The sequence below is a fragment of the Euleptes europaea genome, chromosome 14 (assembly GCF_029931775.1).
Source record: "Euleptes europaea isolate rEulEur1 chromosome 14, rEulEur1.hap1, whole genome shotgun sequence".
Classification (NCBI taxonomy): domain Eukaryota; kingdom Metazoa; phylum Chordata; class Lepidosauria; order Squamata; family Sphaerodactylidae; genus Euleptes; species Euleptes europaea.
The window spans coordinates 10,445,021-10,467,979 of record NC_079325.1 but is presented as its reverse complement, the minus strand read 5'-3'; the positions used below and the strand labels follow the sequence as shown (position 1 = coordinate 10,467,979).

Here is a 22,959-nt window from a genome sequence, read left to right as displayed (position 1 = left end):
TGCACCCACGCGTAGACACTGCGGCACGTCACTTCCGGTTTACAACCGGAAGTGCCACCTTGCAAGGGGCCTTATGCCACTCAAACTCCCAGTAAACTGGAAGTGACGTGCAACTGCACGATCCACTCAGCTCTGCTCCAAAAGCCTCTCACTGGAGGAGAGGGGGGACCTGGCAGCCCTAGTGATCAGATCCTTATTTAAGAAGGAATTAAGTGGTCTCTCTTTTTTTTAAAAAAAAATAATATGCTGAAAACATGGGCTGGAGCTAGGGCTGCTAGCTCCAGGTTGGGAAATTCCTGGAGATTTCGGGGCAGTACTCGGGAAGGGCGGAGTTTGGGGAGGGCACTTGGTAAGGATGTGATCTCTTACAGTAGAATCTATCCTGCAAAGCTACCGTTTTCTCCAGGGGAACTGATCTCTGTCACCTGGGGATCAGCTGTGATTTCAGGAGAACTCCAGGCCCCACCTGGAGATTTGCAATGCTAGCCGGAACATGTTTAAGAATCATAGAATCATAGCGTTGGAAGGGACCCCAGGGTCATCTAGTCCAATCCCCTGCACTATGCAGGAAATTCACAACTACCCCCCCACACCCCCAGTGACCCCTAAAATTGTAAAAAACATTTTAAATATTGTTTAACGTTACATTCAGGCTATGTGTATAAAGTGTATATAAAACATAAATGAATTTGGGTCCCATCCCCGAGATATCTCATTATGTATATGCAAAAATTCCAGAATATTCCAATATACGGAAAAATCCAAATATGGACCACTTCTGGTCCCAAGAGGTCCGGATAATGGATACTCTACGTGTGTGTGTGTGTGTATATATATATATACAACTGTTGACTGGATCCGGATGCTTCTGACCTGTTCTAATTAGTGTTCTTAATGTGTATTTTAAGAGCACAAATTAAAACAGGCCAGAAGTACTAGGACCAAATTACCCATAAAAAGCCTCAGAGTTTAAAGGGAAGGGGGGCAAGATCTTAAAAGAAAACAGTCTCTGGGGAAATTATTAATCAACTAGGGGCTCATCATAAAACAGAATTCATCTCCGGTTCACCTCCCTTCCTCCTAACCTGAAAAGGTAAGATGCCCATAGACGTGGCCTCTTTTTATTCAGCAGAAGCAAGTGCATCAGGGATGGTCTGAGATCCATTCCTGTCCGTGGATACTGGGATCTTGCGACAGATAGAGTGCATCTTATTCATTGCCCCTCTTTCCCCAGGCATCTCTCGTCTGAGCGGAGTTTGTTGTTTTTAATCACACTTAAATGTTTATATTAATCACTAAATACTGTTTTGCACTGTTAAGTCCCCAGGGATAAGATGTGCTAAAAATTCAAATAGATAAACAAATAACCTGCATTTTCTTCAAAGCTGGTATCCGCTGCCCCTTTTCCCGTTCCCGCTGCTTGTACGTTATCCTTACATTCCTAGGCCACAACTGCTAGGTTCACCCGTGTCTTTTAACTTCATAGCCAGGAAAAGAAAACAACGAAACACACAACGTGTCATTCTCCGTACTTCCTGTTAGGAATGAGTGAATGTTCCCTGTTGAATTTCTTTTTAGATCTGTTTATATTTTTGTCAGCTTGTTTTCGGTTCTCTGCTTTTTGCTATGGGTTTTGTAAATTCATGTGTACTGTGTATGCCTGCTGTAAGATTTTAATATACCGTGCACACATACGCACTGCCACTTGTGGGTTCGATGTATAATACTGAGCGGTGGGAAACGGTGTGCTTTTTACAGGAAAAATCCAGTGCGAGGAAAGTAAAAACTACGTGTTTGATTTGCAGAAGGGGTTGAAATGGCAGAGTTGAGAAATTTGGAAATTGTCATTACTGAACATCCCCAATCTGGGAGATAATAAGAGACAAACTTAATAACTAGGGTTGCCAACCTCCAGGTAGTAGCTGGACTCTATGGCATTGAAGTCCCTCCCCTCACCAAACCCCACCCTCCTCAGCCTTCGCCCCAAAAACCTGGCAACCGTGTTAATAACACATCAGTTCATACCAGGTGAGCTGTCAGGACTTGCTTGGAAGAATCCTGGGAACTGACCCCTAACTCCTAAGTTTCCTGGGAGAGAAAATTATACCTGTGTTAAGTCTGTTCTAAGGATATTCCCAGTGCTAGATTATGTTTTAGCTCTTAAGTACCATTCATCTCTAGGGTTTTGAAGGTTCTTGCACAAAACACACAATAGCAGCCTTAAAGAAACCCATTTGCTTGCAACGTGAGCAGAAGCGAGCTACCGGGCACTTCATCTTTCAAGTAAATTTTGTGATGCCTTAAACCAGGGGTGTCGAACTCAATTGTTACGAAGGCCGGATATAACGTCAATGTCACTTGTTCGGGCCAGGCCATGCCTCGCCAGCCCAGATCGGGAGTGGGGTGGTGGTGGTGGCTGCCTCAGTTGGCTCATAGGCCTCCTAAGAGCACTCAAGGGGCCGGATCCAGCCCACGGGCCTGATGTTTGACACCCCTGCCTTACACCCTTTGAGCACAGCCTTCATGTGAATTAGTTACAGAGCGACTTGTTGACCTGCAAGTCATTTCTCTCATGACACCAAACTCATTAGGAGGTGTACGCTATCTGGAGGGATTTATGTTTTTGATTTCTTCCTTCCCTCGCTGGTCAAGGGATTGTGTCCCAGGCAGAGTACTGTGAGGTCCAGCTTTGTGCTTATACATTTGTTTTTGTTTCTCCTTTTCGGGGTCAAAATGCAAGCATTTGTTATCTCTTCCCCACTGTGCCATCCGCCTGCACTTGCTGCTTTTCAGATTACGGATTAATACAAGAGTTTGCTCCACTTGATCTCGCGCGCAGTTTGAAGTCATTTTGGTGCATCTGACTGTTTCACTTTAACATTTGTCCTAGCCCCTTGCCTCCCCCCCTTCCTGCGTGCTTTGTTTTTTGCTTTACACAGACCCAAACTAAATGCAACGGCAGCCATAATTCTGTCCTGTGGCCGCCGCCATTTTAGAAGCATTTGTTGATCTTTAACCACTGCAGCGAGGTGCAATCTGGATTGATCATGCAGTGCCCCCCCTTTCAAAACAGGGCTGTTTCTGCACCTGAAAAGGTGCAGAGGGGGAATAAGAGTTCCTGGGGCCGGCGAACAGCACAGCTGATCCAAAAGGAGAAGGCAATTTTTCAAGAACTACAAATGCTTCTAAAATGGCGGTGGACACAGGGTAGACCTGTTTAGTTTGGCTCATGGGCTTCTGAAATGGAACCGTATAGGTCAGTCACTGTTGCATTTCTCCATGCATTACCCATCCTCTGCCTATTTTGAAGTGGCTTCCTTTTACAAAGCACATTGGAATAAATTTCTGAGATCCTGGCATCAACAAGTATATCTTTACGAAAAGTGAACCCCAAAAGTCATCATCAGAAAAAAACAACAACATCAGAACAGCTTATAGCAGCCTCCCCATGTTCTCTGGAAAAAGTATTCATTTGGATAGATATCAAAAACACAGTTTATTTCTAGTGTTGCGAACCTCCAGCTACTAGCTGGAGTTCTCTTGCTATTACAACTGATCTCCAGCCGACAGAGATCAGTTCCCCTGGAGGAAATGGCTGCTTTGGCCATTGGACTCTATGGCATTGAAGTCCCTCCCCGCCCCAAACCCCGCCCTCCTCAGGCTCCTCCCCCAAAAGCTCCCGCTGGCGGCAAAGAAGGACCTGCAACTCTACTTATTTTCCCCACCCCCTGCCATTTTTACTGAAACTGCATCATTCCTGCTCTGACCTGGATAGCCCAGGCTCGCCCGACCTCATCAGATCTTGGAAGCTAAGCAGGGTTGGCCCTGGTTAGTGCTTGGATGGGAGACCACCAAAGAAGTCCAGGGTCGCTCCACAGAGCCAGGCAAAAGCAAACCATCTCTTTTTGTCTCTTGCCTTTAAAACCCTAAAGGGTCACCATAAGTTGGCTGCACCTTAACAGCGCTTTCCACCACCACGTTATCCCTCCCCCAACCCCAGTTCAGACTTTTGCAACTGTCCCCTAAGATCAGTTCCTCCACTAGTTCCTCCCTTGCACCCTGTCTAGATATCAACCATAAATCCCTATCCATAACAAGCTCCCAAGTGGGCAGGTCAGGGACCTGACTCTCTTTCGGAGTAGCGGCAACTGGCATATTGCAAGCAAATTAAGGAAGCAGCCATGCTGTACCAACCTGCCAATGCTGGAGGGTCACTTAGTTCTAAAACAGAAGACAATGGACACAGGGGAGGGAGGAGCAGGAGAGAAAACAGGAAAGGGGAAAAAAGAGGGGGAAAATGTAGTTCATATTTTCAGACAGTTGAATGGATGGATGGATGGATGGATGGATGGATGGATGGATTATTAAAGATGAGCCATTTCATTTAAACAGACCACAGCAATGAAAGTTAGGGGTGTGACTCGGCATGATAACATAACAGCACAGTGGTGGGGAGAGTACCCATCTAACAAAAAATGAAAGCATTTGCAGGAGTATAGCTTGTTTTTGCATTAATAATAATAATAATAATAAGTTAGTTTTTCTATGTCGACTTTCTCTACCTTTTAAAGGAGTCTCATACTGGCTTACAATCTCCTTCCCATCCTCTCCCTACACCAGACACCTTGTGAGGTAGGTGGGGCTGAGAGAGTTCGGAGAGAACTGTGACTGGCCCAAGGTTACCCAGCTGGCTTCATGCAGAGGAGCGGGGAATCAAACCCGGTTCTCCAGATTAGAGTCCACCACTCTTAACCACTACACCACACTGTGCTTGTCAAGGGTGCAGCGGATACGCCGCCTTAATTCTGTGTTAAGAAAACAGAAGCAAGAGCAGCCATTTAGGGTAGACAAACTCTTCTTCAACCCCCCCCCCCATTATCTTAGCTGTGGCTTGAGTTTTATAGCACATGGTGCTACTAGGGTTAGCTGTTCGTGGATGTTTAGTCCTTTAATCATGGGGCAGATTGGTCATTTAACTCACAGGGAAATCTCTCAGTGGGTTATCGCCCACTGCCCAGAGGGTTGCTAGTTGCTTGGAGCAAGTACAATAAAGCTCTAGCAACTCTACCAGAGCTTTGTGGGCCACACTTGGTTCAAACTCTTCATCAGCACTTGTAACTGGTGTCTTTTCCTGCCCTACTGCTAGTCTTCAGGAGGAAGCAATGGGTAATGCCCACTGTTGGCACCGCTGAACTGAGCGACTGCCACAGAAATGGCTTGCAGCACCCCCGGGAGCTCTCAGCTTGACTTGCTCCGGGGCCCATTTTCACTCCTGCCATTAATTCTCTTAAGCCTGAGCAGGTTTTTGCAATAAGCCTGTCTAATTTTGTTACCCTCCACTCATTGCTTTCTGTCAACACTCCAAAAGGCGGGACATGCTCAGCGTCTATTTTTGCGCTTCCGTCATACGAAGCAAACCCCACATGCATCTCACTGATAGTGAGCCATCAACCTTCGAGATAAATGGAGGGGGGAGGGAAGGTGTTCCTAAACCTTTCTGTGGGGCAGATGATTGACTCAGTGCTTGGAGTGTTATACTGGGAAATGTGGCAAAGGATGAACGAGTCACGGGCGCTTCCTTTACAACATTTGGAGCCGCGTCGACAGGATTGGAACTTCCGAAAATAGAAGATTTGCATGGGTGGAGACGATCATCATTAAGTGGATATCAACCTTTTCTTACAGTGTTGGAGCAAGGGAAGGAAAACAGTGATTAACTGATTTATAGGGAGGGATATTTCCGTTCCAGGACCTACATCTGCGCAAAACATACGTGTTTCAATATGGTGGCAAAATAACCTCAAACCAAATATATCTTAAAGTAGGTCTATTTTTTTAAAGCACATTTACTAAAAATATCATGAATATACGTTGTGGGAAACGATAGCATTTTAAAAATATGGTGATATGTTCTTTTAAAAAGTAACCCTGTACATCAGGGGTGGGGAACATCTGGTCCGCGGGCCGGATACGGCCTGTGACATAATTGGCGGTGGCCCGCGGACTCTCCCGCAGAAGCCGCCACCCTTGCCGCCACTGGAGAGGGTGCAGGTGTCTGGGCGAGTGGGGAACAGAAGCCAAGCGCCCACACTCGGCATGGCTGGCGGCTTCTCCGGTGCCCTCAGGGCCTGTGTGAGCGGAGGGGCGTGGCTGGCGGGTGGGAGCGAAGGAGGCTCTGCCCCACCCCGCTCGCCTTTCACAAGCCTGAAGCTGTGCCCCACCGCCACACACACCCCTCACAAGTGGGTAGGAAGGAGCCCCCCCCTCGGGTCAGGCCGGCCGGTGGAAGATCTCCCCCTGGGCGGGGGGCTTAGGGGCCTGGGCAAGCCAGGCAGGCAGAGAGGGGCGCTGGGCTGGGCTCCCTCCCTCCTTCCCTCCACACCAGATGGGCCTCCTCTGAAAGGGTTGGGTGGCGGCAAGGCCCAGCCTGGCAGGGGATCCTCTGGCTGCTGCTCGCTCCAGGCACGTGGGAGGCGGCGGGGCCCAGCCTGGCCCGGCCCACAGGCGAAGGGCGCGGCGGTCGGGCTGGTGGCTGGTGAGCTGCGGGGCAGGAAGTCGGGCGGGTGGAGGGGCGTGCAGTCCTATTCCACCTTTGAACTGCCCACAAGCCACCCACCAAACACCTTTCCATTTGTCTTGATATGTAGAGAGAAAACAGTAAGGAACTAGGGTTGCCAATCTCCAGGTACTAGCTGGAGATCTGCTATTACAAGTGATCTCCAGCCAACAGAGATCAGTTCCCCTGGATAAAATGGCCACTTTGGCAATTGGACTCTATGGCACTGAAGTCCCTCCCCAAACCCCGTCCTCCTCAGGCGCCACCCAAAAAACCTCCCACTCATGGCGAAGAGGAACTTGGCAACCCTAGCCTCCCCCCCTTCCCCCCCCCGTGGGGAGATCAATGTACGGTATGGCCCCCGATTGATGTTATAAATATGCAAGTGGCCCTTGGCAGGAAAAAGGTTCCCCACCCCTGCTGTACATGATGACTGGGGAAGACACTGGCAAACCACCCCGTAAAACAAAGTCTGTCTAGTAAACGTCGGGATGTGACGTCACCCCATGGGTCAGGAATGACCTGATGCTTGCACAGGGGACCTTTACCTTTACTTAACCCTGTATATACAACCAACACCCCGTACAAAAAATGTTATGCATAGAAGGATTGTGTTACCATGTCAACACTGTTTTAAACCAGTAAAGCTATCCAAGGTGGTACCAATCTCTCTCATTTACAAAACATGTTCAAAATAAAATTACCTCATCCAAAGTCTGTGATAGATCTCCAATTTCTAACAGAATGAAAACTGAAAATTGGAACGATTCTAGTCTTGGCAAATAAGAAAGCTTCCAACTAATCATTACAGTTTACTGTCTCACATTGGCCCTGTCTTTGAGATCGCGGATTTGATGAAATCCTTGGCCATTTATGCATGGGAGGTTTTGCCTTGGATTTGCCGCTCTCTAGATGCACATTTTCCCCATCCAAATTCTCAAAACTCTGCATGGGGGGGCTTATTGTTGAGTTCTGAGAATGTGGATGGGGAAAATGTGCATCTAGAGAGAGGCAAATCCAAAGCAAAACCTCCTGTGCATAAATGGACAACTTCTGTACTAGGGGAATAACCATTGGGCCCTCTACCTTAGGACTGCACTGTCACTGGCCAATATCAAAGTCAGAGGCTGGCTCCCACCATACATTTCTTTAGGTTTTTGGAACAGATTTATTTACAGGTGAAGGGGATTTCAATGGGTTCATCATCTGCCCCTACAGTGGCTAACATTTTTATGAAATGCATCTTGGCCACTATTGATGTGTCTGCCTTGTATACATACAGATACCCCTTTAAATGTGGCAGTGCATTATTTAACATCGTTGGCTTATCTATGTAATTTTCATTTGGATCCCGCCACATAGAGACATATTTCTCTCTCTGAAATTCCAGATCTCGAGGGTCCAATGATCTCCCCACTGTCATCTGCACCGGAAAATGTGTGTCATGTGCAAGCCCCAGGCTGTGTACCTACCATACAGTATTATACTGGCATTGGTATTCCCCAGCTTATTGATGGCCACACAGGTGTAGTTGCCGTAATCCTTCTCTGAGACATTGAAGAAGGTTAGCGTGGACATCCGACCTTTGTTCTCGATTCTCACCCCATCCAGTCCGTTGGCTAATCTGGGAGGAGGGTAAAACACAGAGCCTGGGTTAATCCACATAGCCCAGTGGCGGGATTTGTTTCTATCCAGAACTTTTAAAAGAAGATCTGTAGCTCAGTATTCACTTAAATCCCTGGCATCTCAGCAGGTCTGGGAAAGACATCTGTCTGAAGGCCAACGTAAATGTTACAGCAAATACAAGGAGCTTGCCACAAAAAAGCAACTATGCCTCTGTCCATTCCCCCCCCCCCGCCCCCGGTAACATCCAATAGAAAGTTTCAACGAGTAGCCATGTTGGTTTGCAGTAGAAGTGCTAGATTCAAGTCTAGTAGCACCTTAGAGACCAACAAGATTTTTTGGGGTATAAACTTTCAAGAGTCAATGCTCCCTTCGTCAAATACCTGTATTTGTATTTGTCAAGTTACCTGTATCTGACTAATACAGGTATCTGCTGAAGGAAGCTTTGACTGTCGAAGGTTTATGCTCCAAATATCTTGTTGGTTTCTCAGGTGCTCCTGGACTTGAGTCTAGCCAATCTGGTAGAAGAAGGAGAGTGCCAGAAGTGCCGTGGCAAGGGCAGTCACATGTCATACCATCCAGGCTGAAATTGGGCAAAGGTTCAGTCCCACAAATTAACTTAGGGTGTAAATATTGTCAAAGGCTTTCAAGGTCAGAGTTCATCAGTTCTTGTAGGTTATCCGGGCTGTGTGACCATGGTCTTGTTAATTTCTTTCCTGACGTTTCGCCAGCAGCTGTGGCAGGCATCTTCAGAGGAGTAACGCTGAAGGACAGTGTACTGACACTGTCCTTCAGTGTTACTCCTCTGAAGATGCCTGCCACAGCTGCTGGCGAAACGTCAGGAAAGACAATACCAAGACCACAGTCACACAGCCCAGATAACCTACAAGAACTGATAACTTAGGGTGCTTTCACACATGCTGAATCATGCACTTTCAACCCACTTTCAATGCACTTTAACAATCGTTTGCAAGTGGATTTTGCCATTGCACACAGTAAAATCCAGCTGCAAGGCACATTGAAAGTGGATTGAAAGTGCATTGTTTGGCATGTGTGAAAGCACCCTAATTTGTGGGCCTGAACATTTGCTCAATTTCAGCCTGGATGGTATGACATGTGACTGCCCTTGCCACGGCACCTCTGGCCAAGGACATAAACCTGCCGTTCTTGGGCAATCCCGGCAGATCTGAAGCTTTGCTAAGATACCTGGTTTCTTCTTTGAACCACTGAAATTCTGCTACAGGGACAGCCGAGGCTTCGCAGCGCAGGATCCCCTTCTGGCCAACCGATGCTCCTGTGTTCTTGGCATTGGAGATGGACGGAGGGTCTGCAGAGGAAAGGAGAATTATTCCGACGTCTTGCAGAAACCTGCCAGCCGGTTTGCAAAAGTCTCTGCTAAAAGTTTAGATTGTAGATCTTGCCACTGACTGACCTGAATGGGGCTTGGTGGAAAGGAGACACACTCAAGAGCACTTCCTGAAGCAGTAAAGTAGAACCACATATACTTCAAAGCTATTACATTTGACCGCATGGGCAGGTCAGACGTTCTACACGCAATCCTCCTGACGTGCACAATCACCATTTCTTCTTCAAGGGGCAATGCAAATATATCCCTGCTTTGGAGCATGCACAGCAAAGCCCCGGATTTTTCTGGGGTCTGGTACCCATGTTCAGAGGGAGAAAATCCATGTTGCCCCTTTCAGAAGAAATGATGACCAGACGTATCAAGGAAGATTGCATATAGTGAACTCATTCAGTACTGTGTTTATGGGTTGCCCATTTTCTTCTTGGTAGCCCCAGCACTTAAACAGGAAGAGATGCAGTATCTCAAGCCTTTTCCCCTAAGGTCATTAAATGTCCTTTAAGAATATCCTAGTAATTTGCTAAGTGTGGAGAACAACAGCTTCCCCCCCCTCCCTTTTTGCATTGCACTTAATAAATAACGGTGTCTCTATTAGCTTCAGGATATTTGGTACAACTCCTGAAGCTGGTTTTAAAAGGGATACCAAATGAAGAGACTTGAGCTTCCAGACACACATTGCTTTCACAGTTATTGTGATATTTATTCTCGGCTTTTCTCACACCTGTGTTTGTGTGTGAGAGGCACTGTAATATCTACCACAGCAGAAATGTAATGTTTTGTTTTGGGTTTTTTTATAATTCACCAGGATTGTGTCTAGTGTATTGTAACTGGTTGTTTTGCTTCTTATAAATGGTTTACCAAGAACTGGACCAGGGCTATACTGATAGTAAAGAGGTAATTCTGTGTTTGTTTGTTTAAAATTTTTAAAAAATCTGTAAAAGTTATGTTGGATTCAAAACTTTACAAATTCATCTGCAATTCTATAAATAAATCATATAGTCATTTTTAAGTTCAGCTCACCTTCCTAGTCATCCATTTTATCAAATGTATCTAACTTTTTATCATGCAATGTACGGGTTAGTTTACTCCAAATAACACAGAAGTGGGTGAAAAAACTAAAGGAATGTGGAGTTATGGTTCTTTTCCAGCATCTACCAAAGACGATGGTATTTAATTCTTGATAATCTTTGGGGGGAAAGTCTACATAATTCAACAGGAAAGGTTTAGGGGAGAAACATTCCTTAATAAATAGCTCTAGAATCCATCTTCCAATATTTTCGGAGAGATTCTGAATTGATTACTGCATACCATCTCAATGTGATTTATTTATTTATTTGCAACCTGTCCCTGGCAAAATAGGGCTGTTTCCACATGGCAAGGGTTCCCTGTTTTGCATTCACTGCAGCAGCAAATGCAGAGGCATTAGCAAAAGAGCATGCACATGGGGTTTTCTGTACTCATTCTGCCATAACCTGCCATTTCCCCTGCCACACATAAGAACATAAGAAAAGCCATGCTGGATCAGACCAAGCCCCATCAAGTCCTTCTTGTTGGCGCTTCTTCTGTGCGTGACTGTGCTCCCCCTCTTCTTGAGCCGAGGGCAAGTGCCCCCTGCCAGACCCCCCCCCCAAGATCCGGCCCTGGTGGATACCCCGAGAAATTGAACTCCTTTTTGAAAGTGGGGGGAATTGGGGGGAGTCTGTGGAAGCCGTCTTATGTGGCCAGTTGTTCCTAGCTTAGCATTACCTTTTCCAAAAGTATCTTTGTTATGTTTTTTTATTGTTATGGGTTGCAATTACACAGTCTTGAATAGCGACAATTAAACCTTCAATTTCTGCTTGAAATTGACCTGCTTTTAGCCACTAATGAGGCTACATCCACATTCTCGCAGTTCTGGGTATTTCTCCTGCTGGGCTTTGCATGTCCAGGTTTCCATTCTGCTTACTGAGATTTAAAGGGGTGAAATTTTGGTCCACTTTGACCGTGGTATCACATGTCCTGAAATTATAATTATATTATTAAAATCTCTGACCCTTCTTGCTAGTCTTTGCTTCTCCCGTGCTATGCTGGATGCACAAACAGCCCAGTTTTTCACCAGTTCGGAAAAATGCTCAACAGCCCTTAAGTTTTCTGTAGATTTAACAACTTGGTATTGGAGGTTATTGGAGACAGAAAATAATGTATAATCTTTGTGAAACCCTAAAGGCATCATTTCCCCCACGGTGTACAGAATGATTTATTTTTATTGTGCCCCATTATCATCTCTGTTCAGGAAAACGGTTATGATTTTTGAAGCACTCTGCAGAATGGTTCAAGCACAGACCATAGTGCCAGTCCAAGATATTGTGTCATCCCAACCAAGGTTCAGCCATGCCGCCTCTCATGTTGCCACGTGCTAGAAGTGAATCAAGCCCTGCTGTAGGTCAGCGCCCACCCCCCAAATACTTGTGGGAGTGGCTTGGCCAGAAAACCAGCCCTGGTAGACAATTGTAGGGTGTGCACTAGCTTCTGTTGTCTACAAACTTCTCTAGCCAAAGATATACAGAGGATCACACCATATTTTGGAAGGACTCAGTGGAATGCTGATACCAACCCCACAGCTGTCCAACTCAACACACTCTTGAGGACCTCTTATGTGATTACTAACCACAGGAAGTCCACATTATCTTATCTGCGGAAAAGCAATTCTCACAAATTTTATTCTCTCTTCAAGCCGTTCTCTGTTAACCCCTGTTATTTCCGTGTGCACCACAACACACATTCTCCCTTTGTGATGTGCTTTTTACATGATGGAAGGTCATTCTTTAGACAGTCTTCTGTTTGCAGTGTTTCCTAATTTCTGTCCTCCTGGTCCTTTTGCAGTTTTTCTTGGGTGTCTTATGCTGTCTGGTTGTTTCTATTTTTGTAACCCGCTTGAGTCTCAGTGAGAAAGATGGGTCATTAATGAAATTAATTAATTAATACTGTCTTCTCTCGGGTGATCCTCCTTTCTTCTGAGACCAGCATTTGAGGAGTGGGTGCTTGGCTTCTTGTTAGCCAAAAGCAGTAAGTTGACAAGGAAATCCAGATCTCCGATTTCACTGAAAAGGCTACGGGGAATTATCCTATGAGAATTCCTTTTAAACAGCTCAGAGATAAAGAAGAAGAAGAAGAGTTGGTTTTTATATGCCAACTTTCTCTACCACTTAAGGGAGACTCAAACCGGCTTACAATCACCTTCCCTTCCCCTCCCCACAACAGACACCCTGTGAGGTAGGTGGGGCTGAGAGTGTGTTACTAGCCCAAGGTCACCCAGCTGGCTTCATGTGTAGGAGTGGGGAAACAAATCCAGTTCACCAGATTAGCCTCTGCCGCTCATGTAGAGGAGAGGGGAATCAAACCCGGTTCTCCAGATCAGAGTCCACTGCTCCAAACCACTGCTCTTAACCACTACACCCCGCTGGCTCTCCAATGGTGCTCGAACCCCCTCTGAAATTCCAAGAGGCATTTGTGGACATTCCTGGTTTTTAAGAGCTCAAAATATCCGGGCTCCATGTTTCTCAGCAAGCAAGCCAACCATCCAGCAATGCAACAAAATGTACATTCTTTCTTATATCATTTTAACCATTAAAAAATTGTATCAGTTTCTTCCCCAAGGCAAGGATACCTTAATGTGCTGTGTGCAAGGTTAACCATCAGAAATATGTTCTCTCTTTCTAAAAAAGTTGAATTGCTCCTTGAGGGGTGGGGAAAGCTGTTACTAGCTATATCCCAGCTATAAATAGACTTTCTGAAGAGATTCTGATGGAAATTAGCTGTTTTTTTCTGTATGCTTCTAGCCATTATATTGAACTGGTATCCATTATATAAATATAAGGGGTTGGGTCTAAGGTGCCATTATATGACCGTTAAGCACTTCGGCTTCCATCTGAGATTTCCCAGATTCCCCATTCAAAAGGCAGCCCCCCACTGGTCCTGATGGCCCCCCAAACTCTCAGGAACATTTTCAGGAGGGGCAGAGGACTCCAAGAGACAGGGCAGGCGGGAAAGATCCATTTCCTCTTGATTCCATCTCGGCCAGCATTTCAGCAACAAAACATAACTCAGGGTTGAGTCGTGGTTAAGAGACGGAGCTTGGAACTCCCCAATCTGAATGTCAGGCAAGCTGAACAATTCTAACAGCACCACAGTTTGAAGGGGGGACATAGTGCTCCCCCAAATACTTTGGGAAATGTTGTATAAATGCAAAATGTTACAATGGGATGGGGGGGGTGTGTTCTGTACTTACAGTTTACGGTAACCTTTACCCTCCGGATATCCGGTACCGCCACCTCGTTAGCAGCGCTGCATTCATACTCCCCAGATTGATACCTGGTGATCCCCGTGATCTCCAAGTATTCGTCTTCACTTAGAAACTCCCGGCCTATGAGGGAAAAGGAGTAAACAGGATAAAAGCCCCGACATCACACTACGTGTCATCGCCTGTAATTAAAACTATAGTCTTCAACACAGCGATTTCCATGCAATCCCATCTCTAAGTGACAGGAGGGGGGAAAATAATTCGGAGGGCAAAGCCAATAAGATGCAAGAGTAATTTAAAAGCACACAAATGTGTTTTGTTGATCTTCTTCAGTGGAATCTATGAAGACCCACAAAGCCAAACAGACAGCTAATCCTAACCAAAAATTAATTAAAGATACATCACTTAAAGTGCTACTTATACTCACATAATAATGCATTCATGATAATCCTAAAAGACAATTTTAAAGGCTTGTGCAAAACACTTTTGTAGGGTTCGTACTCGATATGATTTTGTTGGGAATAGGGTGGTTTTTGTTTGTTTGCTTGCTTGCTTCCTAGAAAAAAGGTCAAAATTACTTAATGGGATTTTATTTAAGAAATAAACTACATTTTAACTCACAAAAAGGGAGTATTTTAGGGTTATCACAGAGACCTATAGCACAGAGTGGTAGGCTGCAGTACTGCAGACAAAGCTCTGCTGAAGACCTAAATTTAATCCTGACGGAAGTCAGTTTCAGGTAGCCAGCTCAGGGTTGACTCACAGCCCATTCCTGAGCTAGTGGTGGCCGGGGATGGCGGGGAGGAGGCTTCACCATGCCGCCTCCTAAGCCATTCCACGGCCACCAAAAGGGGGGGGAGAGCCTTTTAGAGGCTTTTTTTGGGTCAAATAGGGCCTTTTCGCCCCATTGAGAAAATCGAGGCTGCGCCAGCAAAAAGCCGGTGCAGCCTCGCTCCTCTCATCGCCAGCGGGGCAAACAGGGGCAAACAGGGACAGGAGGCTGTCTAACAGCAGCTCCTTCCTCCAGAATGCCCTGGGAACGCCACCTGGGACACCGGAACAGAAAAGAGCAACCAGAATGATTAGGGGACTAGAGCAACTGTCCTATGGAGAGCGATTAAGAAGCTTAGGGATGTTTAGCTTGGAAAGAAGGCGGCTGAGGGGGGACATGATAGAGGTCTATAAAATTATGCATGGTTTGGAGAGAGTGGACAAGGAGAAGTTTTTCTCCCTCTCCCATAATACTAGAACACGGGTCATCTGCTAAAGCTGGAGGGTGAGAGATTCAAAACAGATAAAGGAAGTATTTTTTCACACAACGCATAGTTAAATTGTGGAACTCCCTGCCCCAGGATGTGGTGATGGCTGCCAGCTTGGAGGGCTTTAAGAGGGGAGTGGACATATTCATGAAGGAGAGGGGTATTCATGGCTGTTAGTTAGAATGGATACTAGTCATGCTGCATACCTATTCTCTCTAGTATCAGAGGAGCATGCCTATTATTTTGGGTGCAGTGGAACACAGGCAGGACGGTGCTGCTGCAATTGTCTTGTTTGTGGGCTTCCTAGAGGCACCTGGTTGGCCACGGTGTGAACAGACTGCTGGACTTGATGGGCCTTAGTCTGATCCAGCAGGGCCTTTCTTATGTTCTTGGGACTCCCCCAGGATGCTGGCACAGGCCTTTACCTGCCGGAAGGTCCCGCCGGTGTCCTGAGGCGAGGTTGCCGCAGTGGCGTCCAGCATCTGGCCCTCCCCACCAGCATTGGGGCCACCTACAGCAGCGTAAGTAGCCCGGACGCCGGTGTGGAGCGCCCCAACACCAGCGCAGCACCTTCCTGGCCTCCTACGGGCTTTTGCCCTTAAAGGTCAGGAATGCACTGTCAGCCTTCCATCCTTCCGAGGTCGGTAAAATGAGTACCCAGCTTGTTGGGGGTAAAGTGTAGACGACTGGGGAAGGCAATGGCAAACCACCCCGTAAACATAGTCTGCCTAGTAAATGTGATGTGACGTCACCACATGGGTCAGTAATGACCCAGTGCTTGCACAGGGGACTACCTGAACGTTTACCTTTAGGGTTATCACAAATGTATTATTACATGGGTATATGTAGTATTTTAGATTATGCGATTCATGTTGCAGTTTTACTTAAATATTTTGTTAGGGTTTATTGTCTAACTGGCTGTATAAATAACATTTTGCTGAAGAAGATCTAGAGAAAGCACTGGGATTTTTAATGGAACTGTCACATTTTCATCTTGTCCTTCCTCCTAGGAACTCAGGGTACATGGTACCACCTTTCTCATTTTAGCCTCACAACAACCTTGTGAGGTAGGTTAGGCCCAAAGGCACCCAATATGTTTCATGGCTGAGTGGGGAATTTGAACCTGCACCCACCCCACTCCTATTCTCACACGCCATCTATTCCTATTGCATGTTATTGCCTTTGTCATCAATACTCTTTTTTCTTCTTCTGGTAGTCTACTCCCCCCCCCTCCGTTTTGGGGAGCAGGGATGTCACTTGAGTGGGCCTGCCTGATGCAAATTTGAGAGGTTTCCAGATGTTTGTCCCCCAACTCAGAGTCTAGGACTGTAAATTGATTAAATAATTTCTGGTTAAACATCTGATTTTTAATGCATGAATTAATTGATTAAATCAATTTGCATATTTACAACACCTCAATAGGTGCCTTGTTGAGGTTCTGAAGGAAGTGTGAAATATACCTACCTATTTAACCAACAAAAGTGTCTATGCTGTTAGAAGGGAAAACTACCTTTTCATTATTCCATGCCACAATAAAATACTAGCTCCAGAACAGCTTTAAATATAAACAAGCAAGGCTAAAATTTTCTGAACAACTGATTTAAATTGTTATTGCTGGTTAAAACCAGTTAATCAGCTGCAGTTCTAGTTGATTCATCGGTTGTGATATATACAACCAGCAGATGAAGCCAGAACTGACCCTAGAAGCTAAAATGACTAAACTGAGGCTATTGTACTTTAGTTCCATTATGAGGAGACAAGAGGCCCTGGAACAGACAGTCATGCTAGGAAAAGTTGAGGGCAACAGGAAAAGAGGAAGACCCAACAAGAGATGGATTGACTCTAAAGGGAAGCCACGGCCCTCAATTTGCAAGATCTGAGCAAGGCTGTTAAGGATAGGACGTTTTGGAGGACATTGATTCATAGGGTCACCATGAGTCAGAAGTGACTTGACAGCACTTCACACACACACACACACACATTCTCGAAGAGCTGAAGTCCAGCTCTGACATTTTTGCAGGACTGTTTTAACTGTATTTTATATTTTCCAGCGCAATATCGGAATACGTTTAAGGTACATGTGTACTCTTGTGAAGGGCAAATCATACACTGGGAGCTAACAATGGCCTGGCTGAATAACAGAGACCGAGATCCTCAAATTGTGCTTTCTTTTCATGGCCGCTAAAGAGGCCACAATAGAATCACACAAAAACCCTGCGGGTTCTCTGATTGTTACAGTGTTGCTTGACAGTCACTTTGCAGTTCTCAAACAGGAGGAAAAGCTTGGACACAAGCACAGCAGCCTTCCATGTCCTTTTTCAGAAAGGATCCCATGGTGGGCCTTAAATGCCACCCGCTATCCCACCTGCATTATACTGGTGTTGCATTCTGGCCGACACACCTCGCTCCTGCGGCCCACACCCTTGGCTAATGCATGCCCCACAAGGCTATGACCACAATGCAGGGCCTTTCGTCTATTGTGAGCAACAGTCAACGTGTTTTCAGTCTGACCTGAGGTTTCCTCTACGGCAGCTGTTTGGCAGAGCGCAGCCCCCTGACATTAACAGGTTTGAAATTGCACAGCATCTGGGTGCAATGGTTAAAGGAACAGTGTGAGTTTGCCCTTCAAGGAGGGTAACGGTTTATGGGAGGAGGAGGGTGAAAGGGGGAAGAGGGGAGGGGAAAGGGGAGGGGCATGGAAAGGAGACATAAACCGCCTCCGACTTGTCCCCACCCCAGGGGAAGTCGTCCTAGAACACGAGGAACTAATTTTATCGCTGTAAAAACGCTTGTAGATCCAACGCTCTAAAAAGTATTTGAAAAGGTTTTGGGGACGAAATGGAGGGGAAATGGTGTGGCCAGACAAACATAAGATGTTTCATTAAACATCTCACAAACATTACATCTCTTAGTGTGGGGATCCCCTCTGGTTGGTACAGAATGCCACAGCGAGGTGGAACTTGCATGCATAATACATCCGTTCTGCAGTCACTCCATGGGCTGTCTATCAGCTACTGGGTTCAATTCAAGGAACTGGTTATCACATGCTAAGCCCTTCATGACATTGGGCCCTCATCTCTATAGGACCACCACTCTTTCTATGCTCCACCTCATCTGAGCAGGCCTTTCTGTGGGTGCCACCTTGCAAATTGGCTCTCCAGGATCTCACGCTGGGGATTGGACTAGATGGCCCTGGAGGCTCCTTCCAACTCTATCATTCTATGATTCACGCGGAGAATATCTGCTTCCTGAGGTCTTTTAACTGCAGCTGCTGGCCTACCGTAGAGTGTAGGGTTGCCAACCTCCAGATACTAGCTGGAGATCTCCTGCTATTACAACTGATCTCCAGCCGACAGAGATCAGTTCACCTGGCGAAAATGGCCGCTTTGGCAATAGAGATCAGTTCCCCTGGAGAAAATGGCTGCTTTGGCAATTGGATTCTATGGCACTGAAGTCCCTCTCTTCCCCAAACCCCGCCCCTAAGGTTCCACCCCAAAAACTTCCTGCCGATGGCAAAGAGGGACCTGGCAACCCTAGTAGCATGGCAGGGAGGGGGCACGTCCATGCAGAAACGGCAACTGCGCTGCTCAGATCATGTAAAAACCACCCTTTTCGCTCTCAGGCATCACCACACATTCCTTGTTGTTTTGGAAAATGCCAAATATTTCCAGGCAGTTAGGAAATTATCACATTAAGCTCAAAAGAGGCTTCTTCCGCTTCGGAGGGGGGGGGGAAACAGCAGCAGTATGGAGATTATAAACGTCGGACGGGGAGAGAGGAGCCGCATGCACAAGGGTAAAGATGGAAAAATAATTCGAGTCGGGGAAATATGAAGAGGATGAACGCCAGGCTCACTTTGCTCGCGAGCCTTCCTGGTAATGATCCAATAATCCTGGGGTCATTACGGACCTGGCCTATCCTCCGGTTGATCTCTATAAAAGATAATTGGAAGTGTAGGAAAATAGATTCCACGAGCCAAAGAGAGAAATACATAAATAACAGAGGTGATTTCTTTTCGTGGCAGAAGGGGCCTCGGGAAGAGATAAGCCCAGCTAGCTACATTAGCAAGATAAGGATCTACAGGGAAACAAATGGGCACTTTCAGAAGGCGGCTGTATGACAGACACAACACCATCAATCATGGGATGCCGGAATCACACCGGAGCATGGATCAGCTGCAGTTGTAGATCCATCGGTGTCATTTGAGTGGACAGTGCGTGCCAGGTTGTTTGCTTTGCTGCATTTTGGTAAAGAAGGATCTTGGATCTTGTAGGAGGGTGGCTGAACACATGAAGCTGCCTTATAAGGAATCAGATCATCGGTCCATCAACATCAGTATTGTCTACTCATACTGGCAGCGGCTCTCCAGCGTCTTAGGCTGAGGACTTTCATATAACCTACTGCCTGGCCCTTTCAACTGGAGATGCTGGGGATTGAACCTGGGGCCTTCTGCATGCCAAGCAGATGTTCTGCCACTGAGCCACAGCCCCTCCCCACAACCCTTCCCTCTCCCCACAGTTAATGAAGTGCTGAGCAGAGTACCCCGGCACACATTCATCCTTCGCAAGAAGAGCAGTCTAAGATATGCAGCATCAGACTTAATGAAAAGTGTGATAAACCCAAAGTTCAATTTTGCCTTAATTAATACAAGCAATCAGACTGTGCTGAAGTCATTCTGGTTCTGAGAAAGCAGCCCTGGGGTCACCATCTTACTGACGATGAAAAAATTGTTCTGCTTTCCACTTGGCCTACTTGTAGGGATGCCAGGTTCCTGCTGGGGCAGGGGATTTCCTGCCCCCAGCTCCCACTTCCCATTAACAGGAAGGGAAAAACAGTTGGCACAGTGGTGTTACATCATTTCTGGGCAAAACCCTGAAATGAAACTGTGGGTTGATCACACTTTTCATTCCAACACTGATCTCTTAGGACTGCTAGGAGGGTGGGGAGAACAGAACCAAACTAAAGCATATCATAAAGCAACCAATGGAATGAACCAGACTTCATGAAACAGCCTGTAAAACTAAAAGCCGCAAGGGCGCAAGAAGCATAGAGGCAGAAGAAGAAGAAGAAGAAGAAGAAGAAGAAGAAGAAGAAGAAGAAGAAGAAGAAGAAGAAGAAGAAGAGTTGGTTTTTATATGCCGACTTTCTCTACCACTTAAGGAAGAATCATACCTACTTACAATCACCTTCCCTTCTCCTCCCCATAACAGACATCCTGTGAAGTAGGTGGGGCTGAGAGATCTCTAAGAAAGCTGTGACTAGCCCAAGGTCACCCAGAAAGCTTCATATGTAGGAGTGGTGAAACCAACCCAGTTCACCAGATTAGAGTCCACCGCTCATGTGGAGGAGTGTGGAATCAAACCCGGTTCTCCAGATCCACCGCTCTTAACCACTATACCACGCTGGCTATCCAGTAGCTCCTCCCCATCAAAGCTCTGATATGCTACATTTCTACATGCTAGGAGTTGGCTTTGTTTTGCTTAATTTCAGAGTGTGAAGGAGGATTCAGATATGCCACCCCCCCCGGCCCACCACCAATTCAAATGAAATCTCAGACTCGCCATACATCATAGGAATGTGCAAAGGGACTCTTGCCTGCCATAATGAGTACTGAGGAGGTGGCAAACATTCAGCAAAAGCACTCTAAGATACCTAAATGGGATATGGGTTATAACCGTGACGCTTTTACCATTGTGTTTACAAAACCACTGCAGCACAACAGATTAATCACATTTATGTGACCTTTCTGTCCAGACACATTTTTAAAAAAGCACAGAGCCAAAGATTTTGCAATCCCAGAATCAACACAGTGAGATAGAGGAAAAGACAGCTCTCGGAGGACTGAAATTCCTTGCAAATATGCTTGGATGGTGTCACTTCTGAAGTAAGCTAGCTTCTAAGACTGTGGAGACTGGACACTGGTCTTTCGTTGTTACATTAAAACTCAACAACACAAGGGGTATTTTCAGTGTGGGACGGGGGCTTCATCTGAGCACATGAACACATGAATCTGCCTTATACTGAATCAGACCATCAAGGACCATCAAAGTCAGTATCATCTGCTCAGACCAGCAGCGGCTCTCCAGGGTCTCAGGCAGGGGTCTTTCACATCACCAACTCGCCTAGTCCCTTTAACTGGAAATGCCAGGGATTGAACCTGGGACCGTCTGCATACCGAGCAGATGCTCTACCTCTGAGCCACAACCCCTCCCCACTGGAAGACACCCCTGTGCCCCATCGCAACCTACAACTGGAAAGCTCACAAAGGCAGAGCAGTGCAAAAACGAGTGCTGGAGGGATGGTCCCTTTCCAGAAAGAACATTGCGACATGTCCTGCAGCTCGCTGAATGCGCCAATCCGTCCCCCACTAATCCTGAAGGTTCCATGGGAGACACTTTTGACACAGCGGGATTATTTATCTGGCTGCGCATTAGGGCTAGCGACGCAGCAGTATAATAATGATGCTAATTAACAGTGTTCGTTAATATCTTTAAATTACCTGTGTTAGCTCCCAGGCAAAACAACCCACTAGCAGCCGCGGTGGCATGGGCCCATTTGCATCGGAGACTGACATTATGTTCATTTCACAGTTCATTAGAACACTCCAGAGTGATTCTGTCCCCAAATTGCAAGCTAATCTGAAAGAGCAGGGCCTGCTGTCTATTGGGTGCACGTGGGGACTGATCGTCCTTAACACAGAGGTGAGCCCGGAGAGGACATGTTCTGCTTGTTCTCCTTGTTCTGCTCCATGCTTTGCAGGCATTTATGGTGGGAACTGTTGCAACTACTTCTGCTCTGTCCTTGCATTGCCATGCAATTCCAATAACGGTCTACCGTAGATGTGTACAAAATATTTGTCAAGGGGTGCCTTCCCGAGGGCTTCCTCCAATGTTATTTAAAGGGTGCAGGCAATGCAGCCATGCGTGCCTTTCCCAAACCACTCTGGTAAAGTCAGAACATCTGGACCACATGGCCATACCACAAGTATTGGCCATTTCCCACACTGCCATTACCCTTCTAGAAACCAAAACAATGTCTTTGGGGACAGAGAATACAAATAGCCTATTTACCCAGGAGGCAACAGCCTTCCTCTGTCTACCTACCTGTTTTTGGTCATTCATATTTTTTCAAAAGCTTGCATTCCAGACTTTTACCACTATACCAATTAGAAATGAGTCTACAAAGGCTGGAGTACTCTCCTAGAAGACAAAGTTCCTGAGAAGGAATGAACCAAAAAGTTGCTGAGAAAGAACGAAGCAAGTCTCCTGAACATTTCTGTTCATGAAGTTTGGATCAGTAGGGCTGATGGAAGCCAGGTGTAGGGCAGATATACGTAAGGCTCACTTTCCAAAGCACCTCGCCCATAATACGCTGGCCACCACTTCCCACTCACTACCTTTTGACCTCACTGTACCCCTACCATGGGCCCTTTTCTCGCTGTGACAACTGGGACCGTCACTGTGCACACTTCCTCCTTGTCCCGTGCACAGCTCTCTTCTCAGCACTTACTCATCCTCAGTACACCAGCTTCTCAGTACACGCAACTGCACAAAATTAGATGTTTCCATTATGCTCTGCCACATCTATGGTTGGGGGGGGGGCACAGTATCCTGGGAGAAGCATTAAAAGGAAAAATAAGATAAAAAGAAAAAAATCATATGGTGATTCCTAGAGCTATCCTTGTCACTTCCAGGTAGCTCGAGAAATTGCTAGGAACTCTTATGACCAGAACTTTCTATAAAGTAAACAAGGCTTTTCTTTTTAATTTTTTTTCTCCCCAGGATATGCCCCCCCCCCAATTTGGCCCAAGTTTCCACCTGCTGATCAGGTGAGTGTCGGCAGGCAAGACCACAATTACCTGGAGGTGTCCCACCAAGTG

The 22,959-nt window shown here is 46.3% G+C and overlaps 1 protein-coding gene across 3 annotated transcripts in view; it reads right to left on the bottom strand.

The window, feature by feature from the left end:
• The window catches only part of OPCML (opioid binding protein/cell adhesion molecule like), a 911,865-nt gene that overhangs the window by 15,094 nt on the left and 873,812 nt on the right, over positions 1-22,959 (bottom strand). For all 3 annotated transcript variants that reach the window (XM_056860420.1, XM_056860421.1, XM_056860419.1), the window contains 3 exons: positions 13,810-13,944; positions 9,386-9,506; positions 8,029-8,180 (listed from right to left, as the gene is read on the bottom strand). In XM_056860420.1, coding sequence (XP_056716398.1) covers positions 8,029-8,180; positions 9,386-9,506; positions 13,810-13,944 — 408 coding nt within the window. The remainder of the gene's footprint in view (positions 1-8,028; positions 8,181-9,385; positions 9,507-13,809; positions 13,945-22,959) is intronic.